The 19,584-nt window shown below is 41.6% G+C and overlaps 2 protein-coding genes across 2 annotated transcripts in view; both read left to right on the top strand.

Moving 5' to 3' along the window:
* The first annotated feature begins 1,676 nt into the window (after window positions 1-1,676).
* LOC117544142 (cingulin-like protein 1) lies at window positions 1,677-6,642 on the top strand. Its single transcript, XM_034212965.1, has 5 exons — window positions 1,677-1,788; window positions 2,162-2,234; window positions 4,039-4,276; window positions 4,361-4,459; window positions 5,178-6,642. Exons 1-5 carry the CDS (start codon window positions 1,677-1,679, stop codon window positions 6,588-6,590), a joined length of 1,935 nt encoding a protein of 644 aa, XP_034068856.1. The 3' UTR covers window positions 6,591-6,642.
* Window positions 6,643-7,324: 682 nt separating this feature from the next.
* The window catches only part of LOC117544114 (myosin phosphatase Rho-interacting protein-like), a 31,733-nt gene continuing 19,473 nt past the window's right edge, over window positions 7,325-19,584 (top strand). The window contains exon 1 of the mRNA XM_034212925.1: window positions 7,325-7,836. Coding sequence (XP_034068816.1) covers window positions 7,381-7,836 — 456 coding nt within the window. The 5' untranslated portion in view covers window positions 7,325-7,380. The remainder of the gene's footprint in view (window positions 7,837-19,584) is intronic.

Genomic DNA, 19,584 nt, shown 5'->3' with positions numbered 1-19,584 from the left:
GGCTCCTTGTCCAATTAAGTCCAGAACAAGGTAGTCTGAAAACTTGGAGGACAGCTGTGCTCCTCTGATGACCTGGAGGTCGCTGTCAAAAGAGGCAGCCATGTTGTAACAGAAAACCTGTTGCCTGTAGATCAGGTCAGTAATGTTTTTTTTCAAAAAAATTGAAATAAGACAGTGACAAATTAAAACAGCCAGTCTTGACAAGAAACTGAGTTCAACTCAGACTGACTGATATATGAAGATTGGCCTAGTAGAATTCTTAGGTGTTCTAGAGTCCTAGAATGTCTCTGTTTGACATTCCATGGAACTCTGGGTGGAATGAATGGAATGCAGTAATTCCATATATATTCCAATATTCCAATAATAAGAAATGTCATACATGTATATTCTTTTTTAATTGTTTATAAAAAAACTAATAAATATATATATATGGTGTATTTATATAACCTTAATGGGCTTTCTTGTTTTTCTTGTTTGTCAAGATCACTAAAAATTAAGCGAGGTAATCCTGTTAAACTGTTGGCCTAATCCTGCCAAACTCTAATAGAGTTTGTCAACTGTGTATGGGATTATGTGCGTGTTTCTTCAGGACACTATTGTATAGACCTCCTTGTGATTTGATTTCTCTGGACTTTGCCTTAGTGAGAGGAAGCACATCTCACTGCAGATGGATATTTGCACCAGCCAGAAGTTTATACGTTTATCTTTAAAGTCTATACAAGGGTTTTTTCACCTTACTGCTTAAAAATGATGTCCAGGGCGCCGAGGTGAGTCAGCATATTTCCTGTTTATATATGAATGTTAAGGCATCATTGCTAAAAATGTTCATTTTGACACTGAAGGCCATATCATTATAATAAAAAACATGCTTGCATTGTCCCAATATGGCAGCTGAAATAATAATAATGAGCAACATCATGACAGAAGAAAGAGTGGGCATGTTCATTCTGGTCTATATGTGATCATTTTATTTAGCTTATTCTCTACTTCATACAAAAATATATGTTAAAATGTTGTTTAACTTTTGCCATGTTCATGTTTCCTGTTACCATTCTGACAAATGATGGTGAAAAGAGTTGATTTATTGCCAAAGTAAAATTACCACCATTACTAATTGACATTTCATTTTTAAATAGTCTAGTATGTATTGCATTCGGTGCAACAAACACGCACATAATCAATCATATACTTCACTTTATCTTAATTATTGGCTCATAATTTATAACACTCTATATTTGTCGAAACTGTACTTAAATACTTGTGACAGATTCTACCTTTTAACAATCTTCAGTGACAGATGTTTGCCAACTGAAACCTATTTTCATTAACTTGGGCCACACAAAACTATCATAACCTCCAATGCTTTCTTTTAATGTATACCTCTTTACTGTCAAATTAAATATATGAATAACATTGTGACGCCCACTTAATAATTGTTTAATAGAAGTGCAGGGTGACAGGACAATTTATGCTTTACTGTCTTAATCTTACACCTGAACTTTACACCTACAATCCTGTCTTATTTATGAGGTATCTACTCAGACCATGAACAACTTAAGTCACAGGTTGCACTGTTGGGGGAGCCTGGGACTTCAGTTTTTCATTGCCATATCTACACTGTAGCTAATGTGCATATGACAATAAAGCCTTGAAACTTGAAATGAGAGGTTCAGCCTATGTTGTCTCTCCCAAAGGAACCTGCAGCTGTTCCTGTGTCCAGTGGAGGTAAACAGGCTGCCAGCAAAACCAGCGTTACTTATGGAAGGAGCAACAGCCTGGGCACCAGAGGTAGTGAGACGACGGCCAGTGATAATAAGGCTGGTGCTAATAAAGCTGGTGTTAGTTTGAAGAGAGGCAGCGTCGTCCACCAGGGGCCCGAGCGGCGTCTCGCCCCGGCAGACAGGCTCTGCTTCTCTGCAGCAGCCGGAGCTTCTCGTCCCTCCAGAGAATATGCATCCAAATTAAGTTATTTTAAAGTCCATCTATGTTTGTATAGAAATCTAAATGTGGTTGCTATTTTTTTCATAATTCTTTCAATGTTTTCTCTTAAGCGCCACAGCAAAGTAGTTGTTTAATTGGTTTTCTTAGAAATAAGAATGGATACATATAACTAAAGGAGCTTCTGAAAAAGTATGACTTACAGCTTTTGTCTCTGAAATAGATCCAGAGCATGCAGTCAAACAAGGACCAACTGCAGCAAAGAAACTGCTGTCTTATTCGGAGGAGCAGCTCAGGTTTGTTGTTTTAAAGAACTCAGATAACGCTAGGTTTTACTTTTTGTTGTTGCTTTATGAAATGCTGCTGTTTTGCTATATTTCGAATTATGTAAAATTGCTGGGCTTGTTTATGTTTCCATCCTTAAAGGCCCTGTCACACTGTCCAGAAATTGACACCCGATGGACACACGATAAAGGAAATGTTCAAATTCGGCTGTGATCGTAGCAACATCGGGCCATTCGTGAGGGCATCTAAGCCATCGTATGACCGCCGGTGGAGTTTCTCAGGCTCCGGCAGCAACTTAGTGAGCGGCAACTTCGTAAGGCACTCGTGAGGACATCTTGTCAAATCGTGTCATCTTCGTGTTATCATCGGTGCCATCGGGCATTCGCCCTCACTCTGATCGGGGCGAATGCCCGATGGCACCGATGATAACACGATGCCCTCACGATGGCCTTACGAAGGGCACAATTGACATACGAATTCAACACGAAAATGAACCTTCGCAAGGTCCTTCGGCAATTTTTTGGCATGCCAAAGATTTTGCCACCGCTCACGAAGTTGCTGCCGGAGCCGGAGCCTGAGAAACTCCACCGGCGGTCATACGATGGCTTAAGATGCCCTCACGAATGGCCCGATGTTGCTACGATCACAGCCGAATTTGAACATTTCCTTTATCGTGTGTCCATCGGGTTGTTTTATTGCACAACAAAATCATGTAAATATATTATGTAAATAACCCAATTTGTGTTCTGTGAAACTAAAAAGGATATTATTTTGAAGGACAGTTGACAGGAAGTTGTTGTTGTTATGGAAACAACATTACGGAGAAAACGTAATATTTTCTACATATAACGACGGATAAAGTAAAGAACAAAGTCTGAAGATATCAGTACAGTATCATAGTACTGTAACACAATTGTTTTTGGTACTTTCATTGCAGTTGTATGTCTTAAATGTAATGTAAATGTTGCCTTCGTGTGTGGTTCATCATCGTGCGAAATTCACAATTCCATATTCGTGTGTCCATCGGGTGTCAATTTCGGGACAGTGTTACAGGGCCTTAAAGGGATGACGAGGATCAGTTCGATGGGGATGAGGAGGTTCAAATGAAAACAAGCAGCTCCTCTGAGCTTCAGGAATCTCCCTCCTCTGCATGTCATCATACCTGCAACAAAGTAAAGAAACAGGTAATGTGTCTTTATGAATACCTTCTTACAAAACCTCATACAAGACTGCCAATATTTCTGCTTTCTTAGTTGTTATATTGTATTGTTTTCTTATTGGATGTACCAGTAGGGAACAAACCCTATACACATTATTACAGTATATGTTATCTAAGTCTTCTAAAAATATAAATTGAAAAAAAGATATTTAATTAAGAAAACTCACATTGGATGCTCGAGTAAAGGGACTAAAATATTGAGGGTAAATCAATTAAATCCATAATTTGAAATAAACTGTGATAAGTTAAAAAAGCATAACACAAACATTCAACTGGAAAGCTAACATATCCACTTCCTCAACTTTAAGGTGTGTAATAATAAATGATATTTCTCTTCCCACAGACCATAGATGGGGTGCAAACACTCTGTGCCATGACCTCTATGCGACACAACTGGGTCCACGCAATGTTGAAAAATGTGAAGCACAGTCCTACCTCTGACGTCACAAGGTCAATAATGTTGTTAAAGGGTCTCTACTTTTACTAATGTCAAGATATTTTATAGACGTTGGTGCATATGACGTCTAGTCAAAACATATTTCTTTGTTATTCCTCGCAGCTCCTTTTCAGAGCAGAAAACTCCCCTAAAATCACAGCTTCCAGACTCAGCCGAGGGCCCGGAGAGAGCTGAACACCCCGAGCCCAGCAGCAGCGACTGTGCAGAGGAAACACAGGAGCAGCAGAAACACCAGGATTCCAGCCTGCAGCCGGAGGCAGAGCAGCGTTCTGCTGATGGAAGCTCTGCATCGCTTGCTATCTCCTCCTCTCATCTGGCCTCCCCCATCTCACCCTCCGCTCCGTCTCCCATCAATCCTCCTGGGCAGGTGGTGGAAGGTAAAGGTGCTTCCCCTCTACGTTTATATTATATTCATATTTGTTCTAGTCAAATTCATACGAAAAGCTATATGTTCTCTACAGCTGGAGCAAACACAGAGGGAACTCTCTCGACTGCGGCAGTTAAACAGGAATCAGCGGGATGAGGTGCAACAAGAGAGAGCGAGGCATGCAAGTGAAATGGTATAACATTCATACATTTTCACTTTAAGTAGCAATAAGTTTGAAGGGGATGCACTAATGTAATTTGCCATATTGCGAAAAACACACATTGCTCTGTAAAAAAGGCAAGCTAGGATGCCAGATCATTTGAAAGTTAAACCCTAGAAGTTAAAGTGGACCTATCATGCTATATTTGAATAATATATTGTAGGGCCATACCTATATAAAACATGTCTGTGAAGTTTTTTTTTCAAAATACCAAACAGATCATGCATTTTAGCCATGCCTCATTTCGCTCTATTTGTTCTATTCCAGCCCTGTCTTCACAAGCGCTGATTCTGTGGCAAATGAGCTGCAGCTGACCATGCCCCCCTGCAAAGGAGGGGGACGAGGCACGAGCATGCTGTTACCATGCTGTTACCATGCCACGCAACCTCTCATTCCCCTGATAGGTGGAGAATTGCCCATATAGGCGGAGCTCCTTGTTTCTGACGTTATTTCAAATCTGTATCAGTCTGTATCAGATCCATTGCAGCCCCGTTTTTAGAGATTTGGGGTATGGAGGAAAAGAGACAGGGTTGTGTTTTCTGACACTTGGTGAGTTCCCTGACACACCGGGGACACATTCATGTATAAAAGATGTACAAAAGTGCATTTTGCATGATAGGTCCCCTTTAAGTTACTTGTCCATAAGCATGAAAGCACAGTTGACACTAACACTGCTCACTTTGTTCGGGAGAACGACCTCCTCTCAAACTCCAACTCGTCTTCAGAACAAGCTTTGGTTTTACAGCGTCTTCATAAGATGAACCACGACCTGCGCCTTGAGCTGGAGGATCAGAAGAGCAGCTTTGAAGAAACAAGAGAAGTAGAACTACGGCGAAGGGTGGACCTCTTAGCTCAACAAGCTCAGATACTGGTCACGGGCGATGCCACTGCCCTCGCTCAGGCCCGCCTGGAGCAGGACCGGCAGAAGTTCATGGAGCAGCGGCAGGAGTGGGAGCGCTGCAGGGCCTCGCTGAAGTCCCAGCTGAGTGCCAGTGAGGGACAGAGGAAGGAGGCCGTGTCGCGCTCCACACAGCTGCAGCAGGAGTTGCAGAGTTACCACAGTCTGGAGCAGGAGGCTCAGCGCCTACACAAACATCTCCAAGAGGTGACCACTCAACTTCAGGCCAATGAGGAGGCGCAGGCTCAGAAAGAGGCTCGCCTGCAGGAGCACCTCATGCTCCTTCAAGCCAGTCAGGACCGAGAGCGCAGGAGCTTAGCCTCAAGCCTGGCGCAGGCAGAGCAACTCACGCAGGAACTCCAGCGGAGACTGGACATGTCTGAGCTGGAGGTGGACAGCCTGAATAAGACTCAGACGTGGACCAGGGACATCGAGGAGGCTCAACAGCAGCTTCAGGAGGAGCTGGCGTGCACGGTGTCTGTGGTGCAGAAACTCCAAGATGAGAGGGGGCATCTAGACCGGTGCTGTCAGGAGCTGCAGAGCCAGCTGGGCGAGGCGGACGGAGAGGTGAGCCGGCTGCAGAGCCGCTTGAAGACAGACGAGACGCACTACTACAATCTGGAGCACTCGTTCGAGAGAGTTAGCGAGGAACTGCAGCTGGCGTTAGGGAAGGAGCGGCAAAGGGAGTCTGAACTCCAGGAGATACGAGAAGGCTACGAGAGACTCCTGGACAGGAAGGAGCAAGAGCTGACTGAAGTGTTGCTGAAGATGGAAGTCTTAGGGAACAGCCTGGAGGAGACAGAAGTGAGGCTGAATGAGAAGTTGAAGGTATGTAGCTGCGGCTCTCCTCAGAATGACCGCAGGCCCAACGTTGATCACGCAGGAGATGACCCGGAAAGCTTTATGTCTGATCCAGGTCCTGGAAACCAAGCTTTATTTGACAGAGGAGAAGCTAAGGGAGATCATGCAAAGAATGGAGGAGCACCAGAGTCACATCGGCTGCCAGGACCCCCACCTCTGCTCTCAGCTGACTCAGAGCCGAGCCACCGCTCAGCACCTCAGTCTGCAGCTGCACAGCCAGGCCAAGCAGAGCCGGCGCTTCGCCCAGGAGGCGGAGGGGCGCTGCAGGGTGTTGTCCGGCAGGTTTCAGATCGCACTGAACATCGTACAGGCCTGCAGAGGGAGGCTTCAAGCCGCTCCGGTTAACATCACAGACTTCGACAAGCAACTCGCCGCAGCTGCTTCCTGCATTCAGCAAGGAGAGAAGGATGCTGATCAACTGCAGCAGGAATCACTTAACGCCAGCAAAGGAGGGGACAAGATCCTCAGTGATGAGACTTTAGCTGGAGCTGAGAACAACAGTGCTTCGTTTACCTCAGAGGAGGACATAGAAACAGTTGGAAAGTGTCTAACGAGGGAAGTGCTTTTAGTAGATCAAATGTTGTCCGTCCTGCAGAGTCAACCTACCGTTATATCTCTAACACCAAGAGAGGAGGAGGGGGATTTGGCACACAGGTACACAATAATGATATCGCAAAGAATAGCCTTAAAAAGGACTTGTTCTGGGAGAGCAGGATGTGACAACAAGGACCCTATAAAAAGGGCAATAGGTAGAGTCTGTGCTGAAGCAGAGATCATTTATGCTGCCCTGAAATTTCAACTGCAACATGAGAGCGTTACTCAAGAAAATAATCCAAAAGTTGAGCATCAAAAGAAGAGTCTGGCAAATGTGAATCCCCCGGAGTTGGCTCCTTATGAGGAGCAGCAGGTTCAGTGACAGCGAAAAGGTTCAGAAGGAGCCACACAGCCACCTGAAAGACATCAACCTGGAAGAAAGGAAGAGAAAGAACCAGAGTGGTTAGAGAGACTTATATCTCGGCTGCAAAGGAGAGCTACATTCTTACGCAAACTCTGCCAGGAAGTTTCCGATGGCAGCGGAGTAGAGCGAGGCGTGGATGATAAGTGGGAAAATGCTTCTGCAGCCGACCTAAGGTGGATGCAGGAGCAGGCGAAGTTGATTTATCTGTCAGACAGACTGCACTCGGATTTAGAGCGGCAGCGCAGCGAGGTGTTACAGGGCAAACTGCAAGCTCTGTGCCAAGAGCAGGGCAGCACATTAAAGGATGAGCAGGAGGCTTTTCCTCACACCTTATGTCAGCTTCAGGAGGACAACAGCGCATTACGAGAAACACTGGAGCCTGCTGAGCAGAAGATCATATTTATTGAGACTGGGAACCGGAGGCTGCTGGAAGACATCGAGAAAATCGAGGAATATCACGAGGAAAGGATGAAGAATCTGGAAAGTGGGTTTCAAGAGAGGATCGGGGAGCTACAACACATCCACGAAGAGGAGATGCAGAACTTGCATGGCTACTACGTCAAGTCCTCCAAAGAGAAACAGAGCAACATCTGCACAGAGTCAGAAGAGGATTACCTGAAAGAAACACACGAGGTAACACACACTATTGCCGTACTTTAGGAAACAAACACAAGGTGCTGAGGTGCACATTTAAAAAAACGTTCTAAGTTGCCTATTAGTTATTTATAGTATATTAAATATTCAATTCAATCAATCCCTGATGAAATAAAGGTTTAGAGTATACAATCCCAAAACACACACAACCTCTACACTATAATAATCTCACAAATGTTCTACTAAACAATCAATACAGAACTTCTAAATACAAAACAAGCATTATGCATCAATACAGGACGTCTTTGTTGCTGCACATACAAAGTTCTTTATTGTATATTTATTGAAATCAAAATGAACAAATCACAGCTGAAAAAATAGTTTACAGTAAGAGTATGAAACACACACACACGCGCACACACACCATGTATACATCACTTCGGGGGACATTACATTGACGCCTCTATCTCTCCCTCTCTCTTTCTATCCTCACCCTATTTCTAAATTAGAGCCTTTAATAGGTCGGTCATTTGACCCTTAATACTATCACTTGATTTAATCCTTTTAGAACCGATGAGGAAATTAATCTGAGTATTGACTGTCAAATGACAGAAAACCAAAACCAGAATTACTGAGGTTAAGTATTTAATTACTTAATTATTTTATTAGTTAAGTGATTTAATAGGTAGGTAGGTAAACAAATAAATAACTAAATAAACAAATGAATAAATGAGGGGGTAATTAAATGGATGAATAATTAAATGATTTTCTAGCTGGGAGACACATACAATGAAGTTAGAATGAATTAAAATAATTTATTTTTCCATAAAATCAGAGGCTGATTGGATATTAAGCGATGCTGGTCCTAATGGTGAGATCATGTTCGCAGGAGCTTTAAGCCATCACCCCTGGCCTGACGGTATTGCCACTGGCTCACTACTACTGGAAGATTACACACTAAGCTAATTTTACTACTGAACACACAAACTATTACTCCTAATACAGTTGATTCACCATTTTCTACACAAATATTACTTGCTCTATTTGTAAATAGACTACAATATATGTTAACTGATTCTTCATATATTCCTATTCTTTTCATCACTCATGTACAACAAAACAAACCAAGTTAACTATATATATGTGTCGGTCTTACGGAAATACTATCTGTTTTTCAACTCAAAAACCACAAAAAACAATTAATAATGTACTTTTCTCCTTCACTAATCAAAACATTTTTTCGAAATTAGAATCATCAATGAGTCAGTTACTGGATTTAAAAATTACTTCACAAGCACTTAATTTTATTCCTTTGGGACCAGATTAGAAATATGTACCTTACTTTTCTTTGTCACCACTTTAGGTAGACATAAGACCATATATGGATCATTGATTACGGCGGTATATCTAAAAACCTCTCCACAAATAACTATTTGTACAACTGTTCGCTTTCCTGACTAGGTAGTATATTTATTAAAACCACAAATGGTATATGTTTATATTCCCTTTTCTTAGATTTTCTATCAAAACCACAATATGCCTCAAGGAAAATAACTCACAGGATTTCAGGTGCTTACTAGGAATATTTTTGGACTGCTCCGTACAAACTACAATCAGCAGAAGATTAGATGGGCCATTGCGGGTTCGACAACCACTCTACCAGAGCTAACTCAAATTAAAAATTGGATCTCCAACAAAATTAAACCCTGCATACCGACGACAGACACCTCCCACCTCTTACAGGGCAACGCAACCAACTGGTTACATACAGGACTGCAAATAGCAAATGAACATTATGATCGGACAGTGGTCAATTTATTGATCAAATTCAGAAACTTAACCGGGGTGGAAGAGCAACAGGCCTGGGAAATAGCCTGTCAATGGCTTAGGTCAAAATTCTCCTCAATACGGGACGATGTGTTCATTCGGACAGCGGAGGACCTTGCTCTGGTGGGAATACAGGTTGCTCTTCATGGACCGAGGTCTTCAGGGCCTACCACCCGGGTTCCCCAACCAAGGAGTAACAGAGCGGAGAACGGAGGGGCCCAGGGTCCTGGGAGCCAACGACCCTCTCTGGGGGATACCTCCAACACACTTCAGCCCATTGCTGTGCCTTTGACGGACCCGACCTCTGCAGCTGGACCAGGGTCAATAGCTACAAAGGGAGACCTCCAGCATCTGATTCTGGCCTCCATAACACGGGAAGCCCCAGCCCCCCACAAACAGACTCAGCCATTCATCGGTACACAGTCTACTAATGAGAGTGTCGTGCCTGCTTTGACGCCCATGGTGTTGTCCACTACGGACCGGGCATTCACGGTCGGACCTCTAGGGTTAACAGCCGCTAACTTAGTTCCCCGAGACACTGCCCTCTCCCCGGTCATACCTAGAACTACAAACACCCCCAATCTGATAAAACTGATGAAGACACATATACACCTCACTACAAGCACCCACCAAGAACTAGAACTAGGTCGATCCGGACCACTTACCGCAGAGGATTTTAACCTTCCTCCCTCCCCTCCGATCTCTCCAAGAAGCCTATTCACACGCCATGAACACAACGGTAATAAGGCAAAAAACTGGTCCCTTAAACCCATACGACAAATCCTTATTGTGGGGGCTTCTAATATCGCATGTTTACCATTAATCCAGGACAGAAGAGTACAGGTCGACAGTTACCCCGGCGCTAATTTGACCCAAGCTGACCATCTGATTACATTTAAAACCCCAACATCGGCAGACACAAAGACAGTTCTTTTGTGCTTTGGTCTCAATGATCGTCACATGAATAACAGAACCATTTTGAACAACAACCTCATTAAATTATTGTCCGCAGCCCGAGACACGTTCCCCAACGCCATCATACATATCCCAGTAATCAATTCCTCTACTTTCTTACCACCTGCAATCAACAGGAACATCACATACCTTAACACGGCCATTCGAGGAACCCCTCAGTACATTGAAAAACTTAGTGGAAAGGATTTCAGTACGAATAGGGACCGAATCCATTGGACCCCAGATACGGCCAGGAAGATGTGGAAACACTGGGAAGTTTCACTGGGCCTTAGAGGTCTCTAAGATGGGAGTAGAAATCCTAATAGAAGAATAAACACTAACTTCTTGCCTCCGACTTACTGTTTTTATGTTTCACTATTTCTGTATCGTATATTCCTATGTAGGGAAGGTGTATTTTTTTCTATTATATCCTAATGGAAGTATAACACTGACTTCTTGCCTCCGACTTACTGGTTTGATGTTTCACTATATTTGTATTGTGTATTCCTATGTAGGGAAGGTATTTTTTTCTATTACATCCTAATAGAAGTATAACACTGACTTCTTGCCTCCGACTTACTGTTTTTATGGTTCACTATATTTGTATCGTATTTTCCTATGAAGGGAAGGTAATTTTTCTGTTACGTAAATGTTTCTAAAAACATATACTTGTTACAAAATGTGGGAAAAAAAATCAGTAAATAAATATGTTGTGATAATTGATCATTCTCTGATTAATTAAATGATGGAATAATTACATTAATTATGCTTTAAACCTACTGAGGGAAGTAGATTAGGGAGGAGAAGACAAGCCAGGATATTAATTGCCAAAAAACAACAATCAAAGATATCTTTATATATGACATATATGACATATGTGGGAGAACTGAACTTACCTTTGAATTTTGAAATACTAACTTTAATGGTGCTGCTGAACTAATATTATGCTAATTAGTGACAGTTATAACCTTATGAACTTCGAACCCATGACCTTGGATCTGGTTATCTTACCACTAGCCTACTGCTATTTGAATGCTACGCACTAAGCTCATTAGGTTACTGGAAACACGAGGTAAAACCTAACAAGGCTAATAACTAGGGGACCCTCTCGTATAGTGGGATGCTAATTTCAATGCTATATTCTTAACCAAACACGGGGTTAATGGGACAACCAACGACATAGGACCCGATAAGCCTTCCATCTTTGCTAAGATAGCAGGAGCTAACAGGAGGGTCAATATCTCAGATCCATGTGAACCAGTGACGTGCGGTGAGGTTCATGGCTGGTGAGGCACTGACTCTTTCAGCGTCAGATTTACAAATATTATATTCTGACCTTAATCGAAATATTCTGTTATTTTCAAAAGCTTTTTTGGTCTGATGTTTCGATTCATTTTAAACAGACCGTTCAACAAAAGGATACCCAAAATCTAAATATTGGATTGTTCTTTCTTAGTAAGATCCCATTTTCATTACCAATGGTGGTCTTACCTTGACTTGAAGATGAAGTCCATGCTCTCCTTCTGGACAACAATCTCTATTACTTTTTTGTAAAAGTCCTCCTTATCTTCCTCTAGCTTCAAAAGTCTAGTTTGTTGTTCGCGTCTATACCGTCTCTGCGTAGAATAACAGTAGCAACAAGGACCTGTGGGCTCACTTGCGCCCCCTTCAGTGCGGCAGAGGTTATGGCTGCCTCCCCTGGTGCTTTTTTCATTGCCGTTGTACGGCGAGCCTAAATATCATATATACGTGAAATAAGTTATTTAGAGACTATGGATGGTGAGGATAAATGTAATAAAGGGATCTACAAACATTACATTGGTGACATACAGTGAGATGGTGCAGGCATGCGCTTAGTGCCCGCTTTCCAGCCAGTTTCTGTGAGGTGACGCATTCTGAGGTGAGGCAGAGCTCATCTGTGCCTCACCTCACCACACAGCAACTGGCTTGAGCGCGCTCACAAAATAAGTGCCCGCGCTAAATTAGTGCCCGCGCTCCAGCAAGTTACTGTGGGCTTACGAGAGGCAGAGCTCGTCCCTGCCTCACTCCTCATCGCTCCCATGTAGGAGTTGTAGCGGAGCTCGGCAAATTTGCTGATTTTGACTATAAGAAGCGATTGGAATTAAACAGAAATCACATTTACAAAACAGATCAGTGGAGACATTTTATTATTATTACTATTTAGTTTTTCTTTAGTTGTTTTTCCGTTACATTGTAGTATGGCCAGTCTATGAGTATGACAGGTGAGGCTCTGCCTCCCCTGACTGCACGTCGCTGATGTGAACTGTTCACCTTGGACTCACTGGTTTTGCATTCAGCTCATGGATGTATAATAAGAACTGGATACAGCGTGAGGCGGGGCCTCATTCATTCCTATGAGAGCTGCTCAATAGCGCATGATGATAAAATGGCCCAACTTTTGAGAGAGTGAAACGTCACAGATTACCCAGCATGCCTGAGAAGTACCCGTATGTGCACTCATAGAGCATGCGCAACTTTAACCAAAATGCTCGTTCATATCAAGCACGTTAATTTGCGTACACGTAACAGCACCGTGCGTTCATGACAGCATGGTAATAGACACATCAATCGTTATGTACTTATATTACGCTGTAACAGGATCTAGTGATATCCAACAGAGCTTCATTTAGCATGAAATTATTATTGCACTGTATATATATATATATTTATATACAGTGCAATAAGCTTCTTAGTGCAATACGAAGCTACAGGGACGTTAACAATGTCGGTAATATTAACTTTATTTAATACAACATTTACGGTACAAGATTTAATCATACAGCCCATGTAGTATGATAATGAATTACAGCAAACATGTGCAATATATCCATTATTACAGCTCCGTGGGATGGTAGTAAGACGATATGGATCCGTTTTTATTGTGCATCCATGGGTAAAGATAAACGCAACTCACATTGGTTTCTCATACAGGATCTCTGTAAACTACGTGTATTCACTGAATTTCACTCTCTGCCTTTAACGGCTCGTTGTAGCTCCAATAGCTCCAGCCCCACCCTCCCTGTGAGCACAGTGTGCTCTGATTGGTCGGAACACGTAACATGAACGTGCCGGGCGGCGCGGTCCCGTGGGTTAGATGCGCGTTCATAATGCAGAGGGAAATAACTCTCAGAATAACGTTATTAGCAAATGTTTACAACTTGAGGAACGAATGTTTTTAATAAGGGCTATACAAGTGTTCATACTGGGTAGTTTATTTAGTTTAAAAAAAATTATCCAACGAGTTACAGACCACTCTTTCCCCATGTAAGTCAATGGGAAAAAGTGTTTCCGGGCCTGGCAACCAAACGGAAGTGTAGTATCGCCGTTTGGCCAGCACGAATATTTTCATCTGAGTCCGGCGCACTTCCTGGGGGCTTGATTCAGCTGGCCACAGCACATTATTCCATTAAAAATGAGGCACTTCCGGGTTCATGGGATATTCCGAGATGGGTCTGGCTGCAGACCGCAGCAAGGAGGCCGATCGTATAGGGGCGTTTCCTAACTTTTTTTATCCAATAGAATGACACTCAGCAGAAATACATACTGTAGGTTGCAGCAGAGCCCAAGAGAGATAAGAGTTACGACACTCTTTGATGTCGCCGCCAGCCGGTCACGTGGTTTATGTATGCCGGGATAGTTCAAAACGCACTTCCGTTGCAATGCTTCTCTATGGCAAAAACAGCACAAACATGGTCAAAATAGTCATAGATTAAACCAACGCTGTTATTTTTTAAAGATTGCTTTCATATTTACATGATGTGGTTACACTTTGTATGGATTGGCACTATTTATAAGTTTCGTTATTTAACGATATGTTGAGGGGAAAGTGTGGTATCACAAGCAGGCTACGTTGCTGTCACTGCCAGGGCAGTCACGTCCGTAGTATAGTTGCTAAAAGGCTCATCCTTCATTCACTGCTGTAGAATAGCCTATTCAGTAGGCTATTATTTGTTTAAGACTGAATAATACCTTTGAAGAACAATCATTAAACTAGTGTGTATATTACAATACAAAGGAATATATCCTAGCATGCCATCAAGCATTAAAAAGTAGCGCTAGGCTAGTTGTACAGTACAGATGAGTTAACACGGAACAGTACCAAAAAAAACAAAGTACAGTCAACATGTCACATAATGAAATGTTAGTATATCCCAAAATTCAATGAAATATTAAATGAAATATTTATCACAAACGCCACCTAATTTCTACTAGTGCTAGCAGTTAAGTCATATCATACAGAAAAAGCCGACTAAGGATGGCTAACACGGTCAGGTTCAGCGGATAAAAACCAAAATAACAATAAAAACACATAATCAATCTAAATCCTGCTTGTTAGTTACCCAGCATCATTGATATATAAGCTGCTAGCGATTCATTACTGAAATCTTAGCTTCAAAGCTGACGAAGTCGCGCTAGCTAACTAGCAGGCAATGCTAGCTAAATTGGTTGTAACAACCAAGATAAAATATAGATAATTACGCTGTGCATATACAAATGAAGACCAGTATACGCATCATAAAGGGCCTCTGATACAATATAGACAGTTGACAATTCAAAAGAGTTCGATATTTCAGCAACTTACCTCTGGAACTAATCGACGCGCCGTAATGTAAGTGAATGAGGTTCAACGCCCAAATGACAATATTTTGAACTATTTCGATGTCCATACCCCGGAAGTAGGCGCCGCCATTTTTTACAACGGAGGTCTATGGGAGTGTCGTAATTCTTATCTCTCTAGGGCTCTGGGTTGCAGTAATGCAATTTAAGGGATTCCAGCTGCTTTTATAAATCCTCGCAGAATAAGTCATTCGTTCTTTCACGATGGCCGAACAACAAGTTGAAACAGCGGTAATAGTATTTTCCAGAGATGCATGTTTATATTTATTGTAATGTCATTTTTCTTAACACACAATTGTCTCGTTATCAAAGTACAACATCGACTGTCCAACCTCGTTAAGCGTTAATAAAGTAAATAATAGTTGTATGTGGTAAAAATGTTTGTGGTATTAAATGCTAACTTAGCATGATGCTATAAACACGTTGGCCTATAGTCCCGTTTGCAACCAGGCCTACTCTACTGTTGTAATAACGTTAAGCTTAGATAGGTCAATAGATTATCAGGCTCGGTAACAATACTGATTTGTGTTACCAAAGCTGATCATCTAATTGACCTAAGGTTAGCGTATATGCTGTGATGCTAACCAGCACTTAGCATGATGCTAGTGTACTCTTGTATTATCTTGGAAATATAAGTAGGCCTGCCCTACATACTGTAACTTAATCAAATAATATGGTATGGATTCGGATAGACAACATGGCTAGCTTGGTTGGTTGAATTGAGTAATAAGATGTGCGGTACTGATTAAGGTTGTAACTGTAACAGTTTGTAACTACTAGTTGTAATGAACCAGACGAGAGACGGACGCATCCTTTCAGTAAATGTCGGCTGCTAATCAATATGTAAAAATAACACTTCGGATGTGTCTTCTATAATTATGTAACATTAGTTATGGCATCATCAGAAAAGATGAGCTGGCAGGATTCTGCAGCATTGACTGTTTCTATGATGCTGGAGGCACCTTCCAAGAATAAAATGTTTGTTTAATAAAGACTTTCCTCTTTGTATGTACTGTATATATTTTTAATTTTTTTTATTAATCTTACCACCAGACACAACATGAACAAATGAATGATACACATCAGGACAGTAACTTAAACTTCAGTATTTTAGGTGTACAGAAACCTCTATTCATGTTGTTAAATGATATATACAGCAATATCTTCCATAAAACGTAGTTGATTGATTTGAATAATAATTACTACCACTGCACAAACAGTGAAAAATGATATGCCTACAATTTATGAATGTGTCTTCTCTGTGGGTTGTATACTCTTCATTATTTATGCAAATTAATTATAATTATTATTTTTCAAAGTTCGTTTATGATTCATTCAAAGCATTAAAATAAATGAGAAACAGAGAGCGTCATATAGAGAGGCGAAGTCCCTCCCCTTCCGAAAGCCTCCATGGGACCCCGGAAGCGGAAAATTATACATTGAAGTCAATGGAGAGAGAAAGGTTATCTTTTGATCCCGTTTGAATTGTGCCACGAATGACACATATGATGTTTGTCAATTTAAAAGAACATTTTGCAAGTCAAAAAAATAGAAATGTGTCGTAAAACTGTGAAGTTACACATTTTTTCGTGTGAAACCGCTCAGTGAACTACAGGTCTCTCGTCTCGCACAATACGCGTCACCAACATAAAGATGGCCGTCACGTTAGCACATTTCACCACATTCTTTCAGAATGAGAATAAAAGTATTTTACGAGGTGAAAATCACTACAAGTCTGGGCACGTTGAGAGCTGAACCTATATGAAAGGGGAGTTAGTCGGTTTTGTAAGAGCCAGCATGCGGGACCGGCTTTACAAGGTTTCGGTGAGTAATATGAGTGCAATGTGTAACGTTAATGTCAGCTAGCTAACATAAGCTAACAAGGTACACTAACGTGTTTTGTTTTAGCAACTAGTTTTCTCCTTGAGAACTTCGTGGTCTCTGTGTATGCTGTGGATAACATTAGTGTTCACAAGAACAAGGTACACTCCCGTGTTTTGTTTTAGTTGCTCTTCAGATTGAAGCGGACAGTTTTATATCGACTATACTGTATGTGTGATCTCCTTTGTGTCATTTGAGTTTATTTGCTGTGTGTAGATTCAAGGATTTTGGTTATCTAGGCACAGCTGTGTGTGACTCCCTCTGGATAGATGGTATGTGTTTTCCTAATGTAGAGAGCATTGATTAATTAATAAACTACACACTGAGTATAGATCCTGACCAAATCCTTTTTTATTGTTGATCAAATGTTTTTCAAAAATGTATTCATACACATTTAGAAAAATACAATGTACAATCACAACCAATACAACACAAATTACAAAAAATACAGAAAAAACAAACAATAACAACAGACAAGAGGACAAAACTATGGAAAAATAAACCCTCCCACCCCCAGATCCGGACCATCCTTGTATTATTGCTCATTCAATCTATTATAGCATGCTAACAAATGGTACTTACTTTATTTTTACAGATCTGCATGGGAGACGATGGCGCGATGCAGAGCGCTGTCTGTGATTGTGCACAGGAGATGTACAAATGCAGCCACGCTGCAGCATTGGCAATATTTGCCATGTGGCAGATCAGCTCCACAGATGTTGAGTGCCAGTGGAGGAAGCCTGGCACTTCCAAAGTAGTCCAGCCGGTGTCTCAACTTTACCAACAGCGAGAGGAGACATACAACCCACTGGCCGGAGACATCGCCAACTGTCAACTGGGGGGTTGTAAACGAGGCCGAAGGGGTGAAGGCTTTTGTGGAGGCTTTTGTGGAGGCCTATCAAGTAACAGTGTTCGAATCGAGTCTGGTCTCTTTGTGAGTGAGTCGGGTGTTTTGGGAGCATCACCCGATGGACTTGTGCAGCCATCTGCCCTGCTGGAGGTGAAGTGTCCACACAGCCAGAGGAACATGACCATCGCGGAGGCAGTCCAGTTACCATCCTTCTGTCTCCGTGAGGAGGGTGGGTCATATATTCTCAAGGAGAATCACCCATACTGGCACCAGGTCCAAGGGCAGCTGCATATCACAGACCGGAGTCTCTGCTACTTTGTTGTGTGGACCACGAAGGAGGCGATCATCATCCCCATCCCCAAAGACCCTGCATGGCATGGAAATCTCCTCCTCCTGGAACAATTCTACACCCAGCATATGCTCCCTGTGTTGGCCAGTAGAGAGGAGGACATTTCAATAAACATACTCTTAACACCCTCGGACTCTGCGTTGTGTTTCGTATGTGTGATGGGGTGTTATGCAGGGGGGAGGAAAACAGGACACAGCAGATTGGGATTGTGGTGGAGATGCTGAGCAGTTATTTAATTGTTGCATGTAATTATTATTATACTGTGTGCTTCTGAGTTATTCCATCTTTTGCTGTAACATGGATCTGTATGTAACTCTATATTTACTTGTTATCTAACACACTTCCTTCTACATCATACACCATCATTATACATGATGGTGTATATAGGATATATATATTTGTATACATATCTGTAAATTGTATAATTTTATTTAAACGTCTTTTTGATCTCTCAAACTGAGTAAGATTGACAATAAAGTTGACTTTGAAAAATATATATATTCTTTATGAAAATAGTTGACTGTTGGAGAAATGAATCCAAATGAAACGTTGGACTGAACTACAACTACGCCTTTAAATCTCTACGGACTGTTTTTCAGTGGGATGGCAAATTCCTATCTTTAAACATTTATTAGTTTTTTCTCAGAACAGATTTGATTTTCTGAAGTTAATTTAACTTTGCCGACCATGTAAGGTCATCATTAAAAGGTACAATCAATTTGTTTAGGGTTGACTAAAATAATGAAAAACATTCATTTGGATAATTTACTGACAGAATAAGAAACTCAATGATGCTCTCCTCACCTGTTCCTTTTTTATAAAGTGAAACAGTTGAAACGATAGATTTTAGTAAACTTAAAAACAACCTTCTCCAAAAGCTATCAAGGAATATACCGAATACTTGTTTTAGAACTTTATTACATATTTTTATAGAAATAGTTTGAATGATCCATAATTGACAGAAGCTTGTGTTTACACTGACCTGTTACTCATATATTAATGTCTTTGTAACTTCAGTAAACCACTAACTCACTCATTTCTTTCATTCATCACGGTTCAGTAAACTAAGTGATACATGAACCAGTTTAATCATTATAATAACGTAGGATTGCAACTCTTTGAAAATGTAGGTGGCTCTTAAAAGAGCTGTTGTGTTTGGGTGTGCTGGTCTCAGGTCAGTCTAAGCCCTCTCTCCGCGGATGCGGCGGGCCAGCTGGATGTCCTTGGGCATGATGGTGACCCTCTTTGCTTGGTTCATCTTACTGGGGGGCAGCTACATGGATGTCGG

Source organism: Gymnodraco acuticeps, unplaced genomic scaffold (assembly GCF_902827175.1).
Source record: "Gymnodraco acuticeps unplaced genomic scaffold, fGymAcu1.1, whole genome shotgun sequence".
Lineage (NCBI taxonomy): Eukaryota > Metazoa > Chordata > Actinopteri > Perciformes > Bathydraconidae > Gymnodraco > Gymnodraco acuticeps.
The sequence above is the reverse complement of the archived record's forward strand: the minus strand, read 5'-3'. Positions and strand labels throughout refer to the sequence as shown.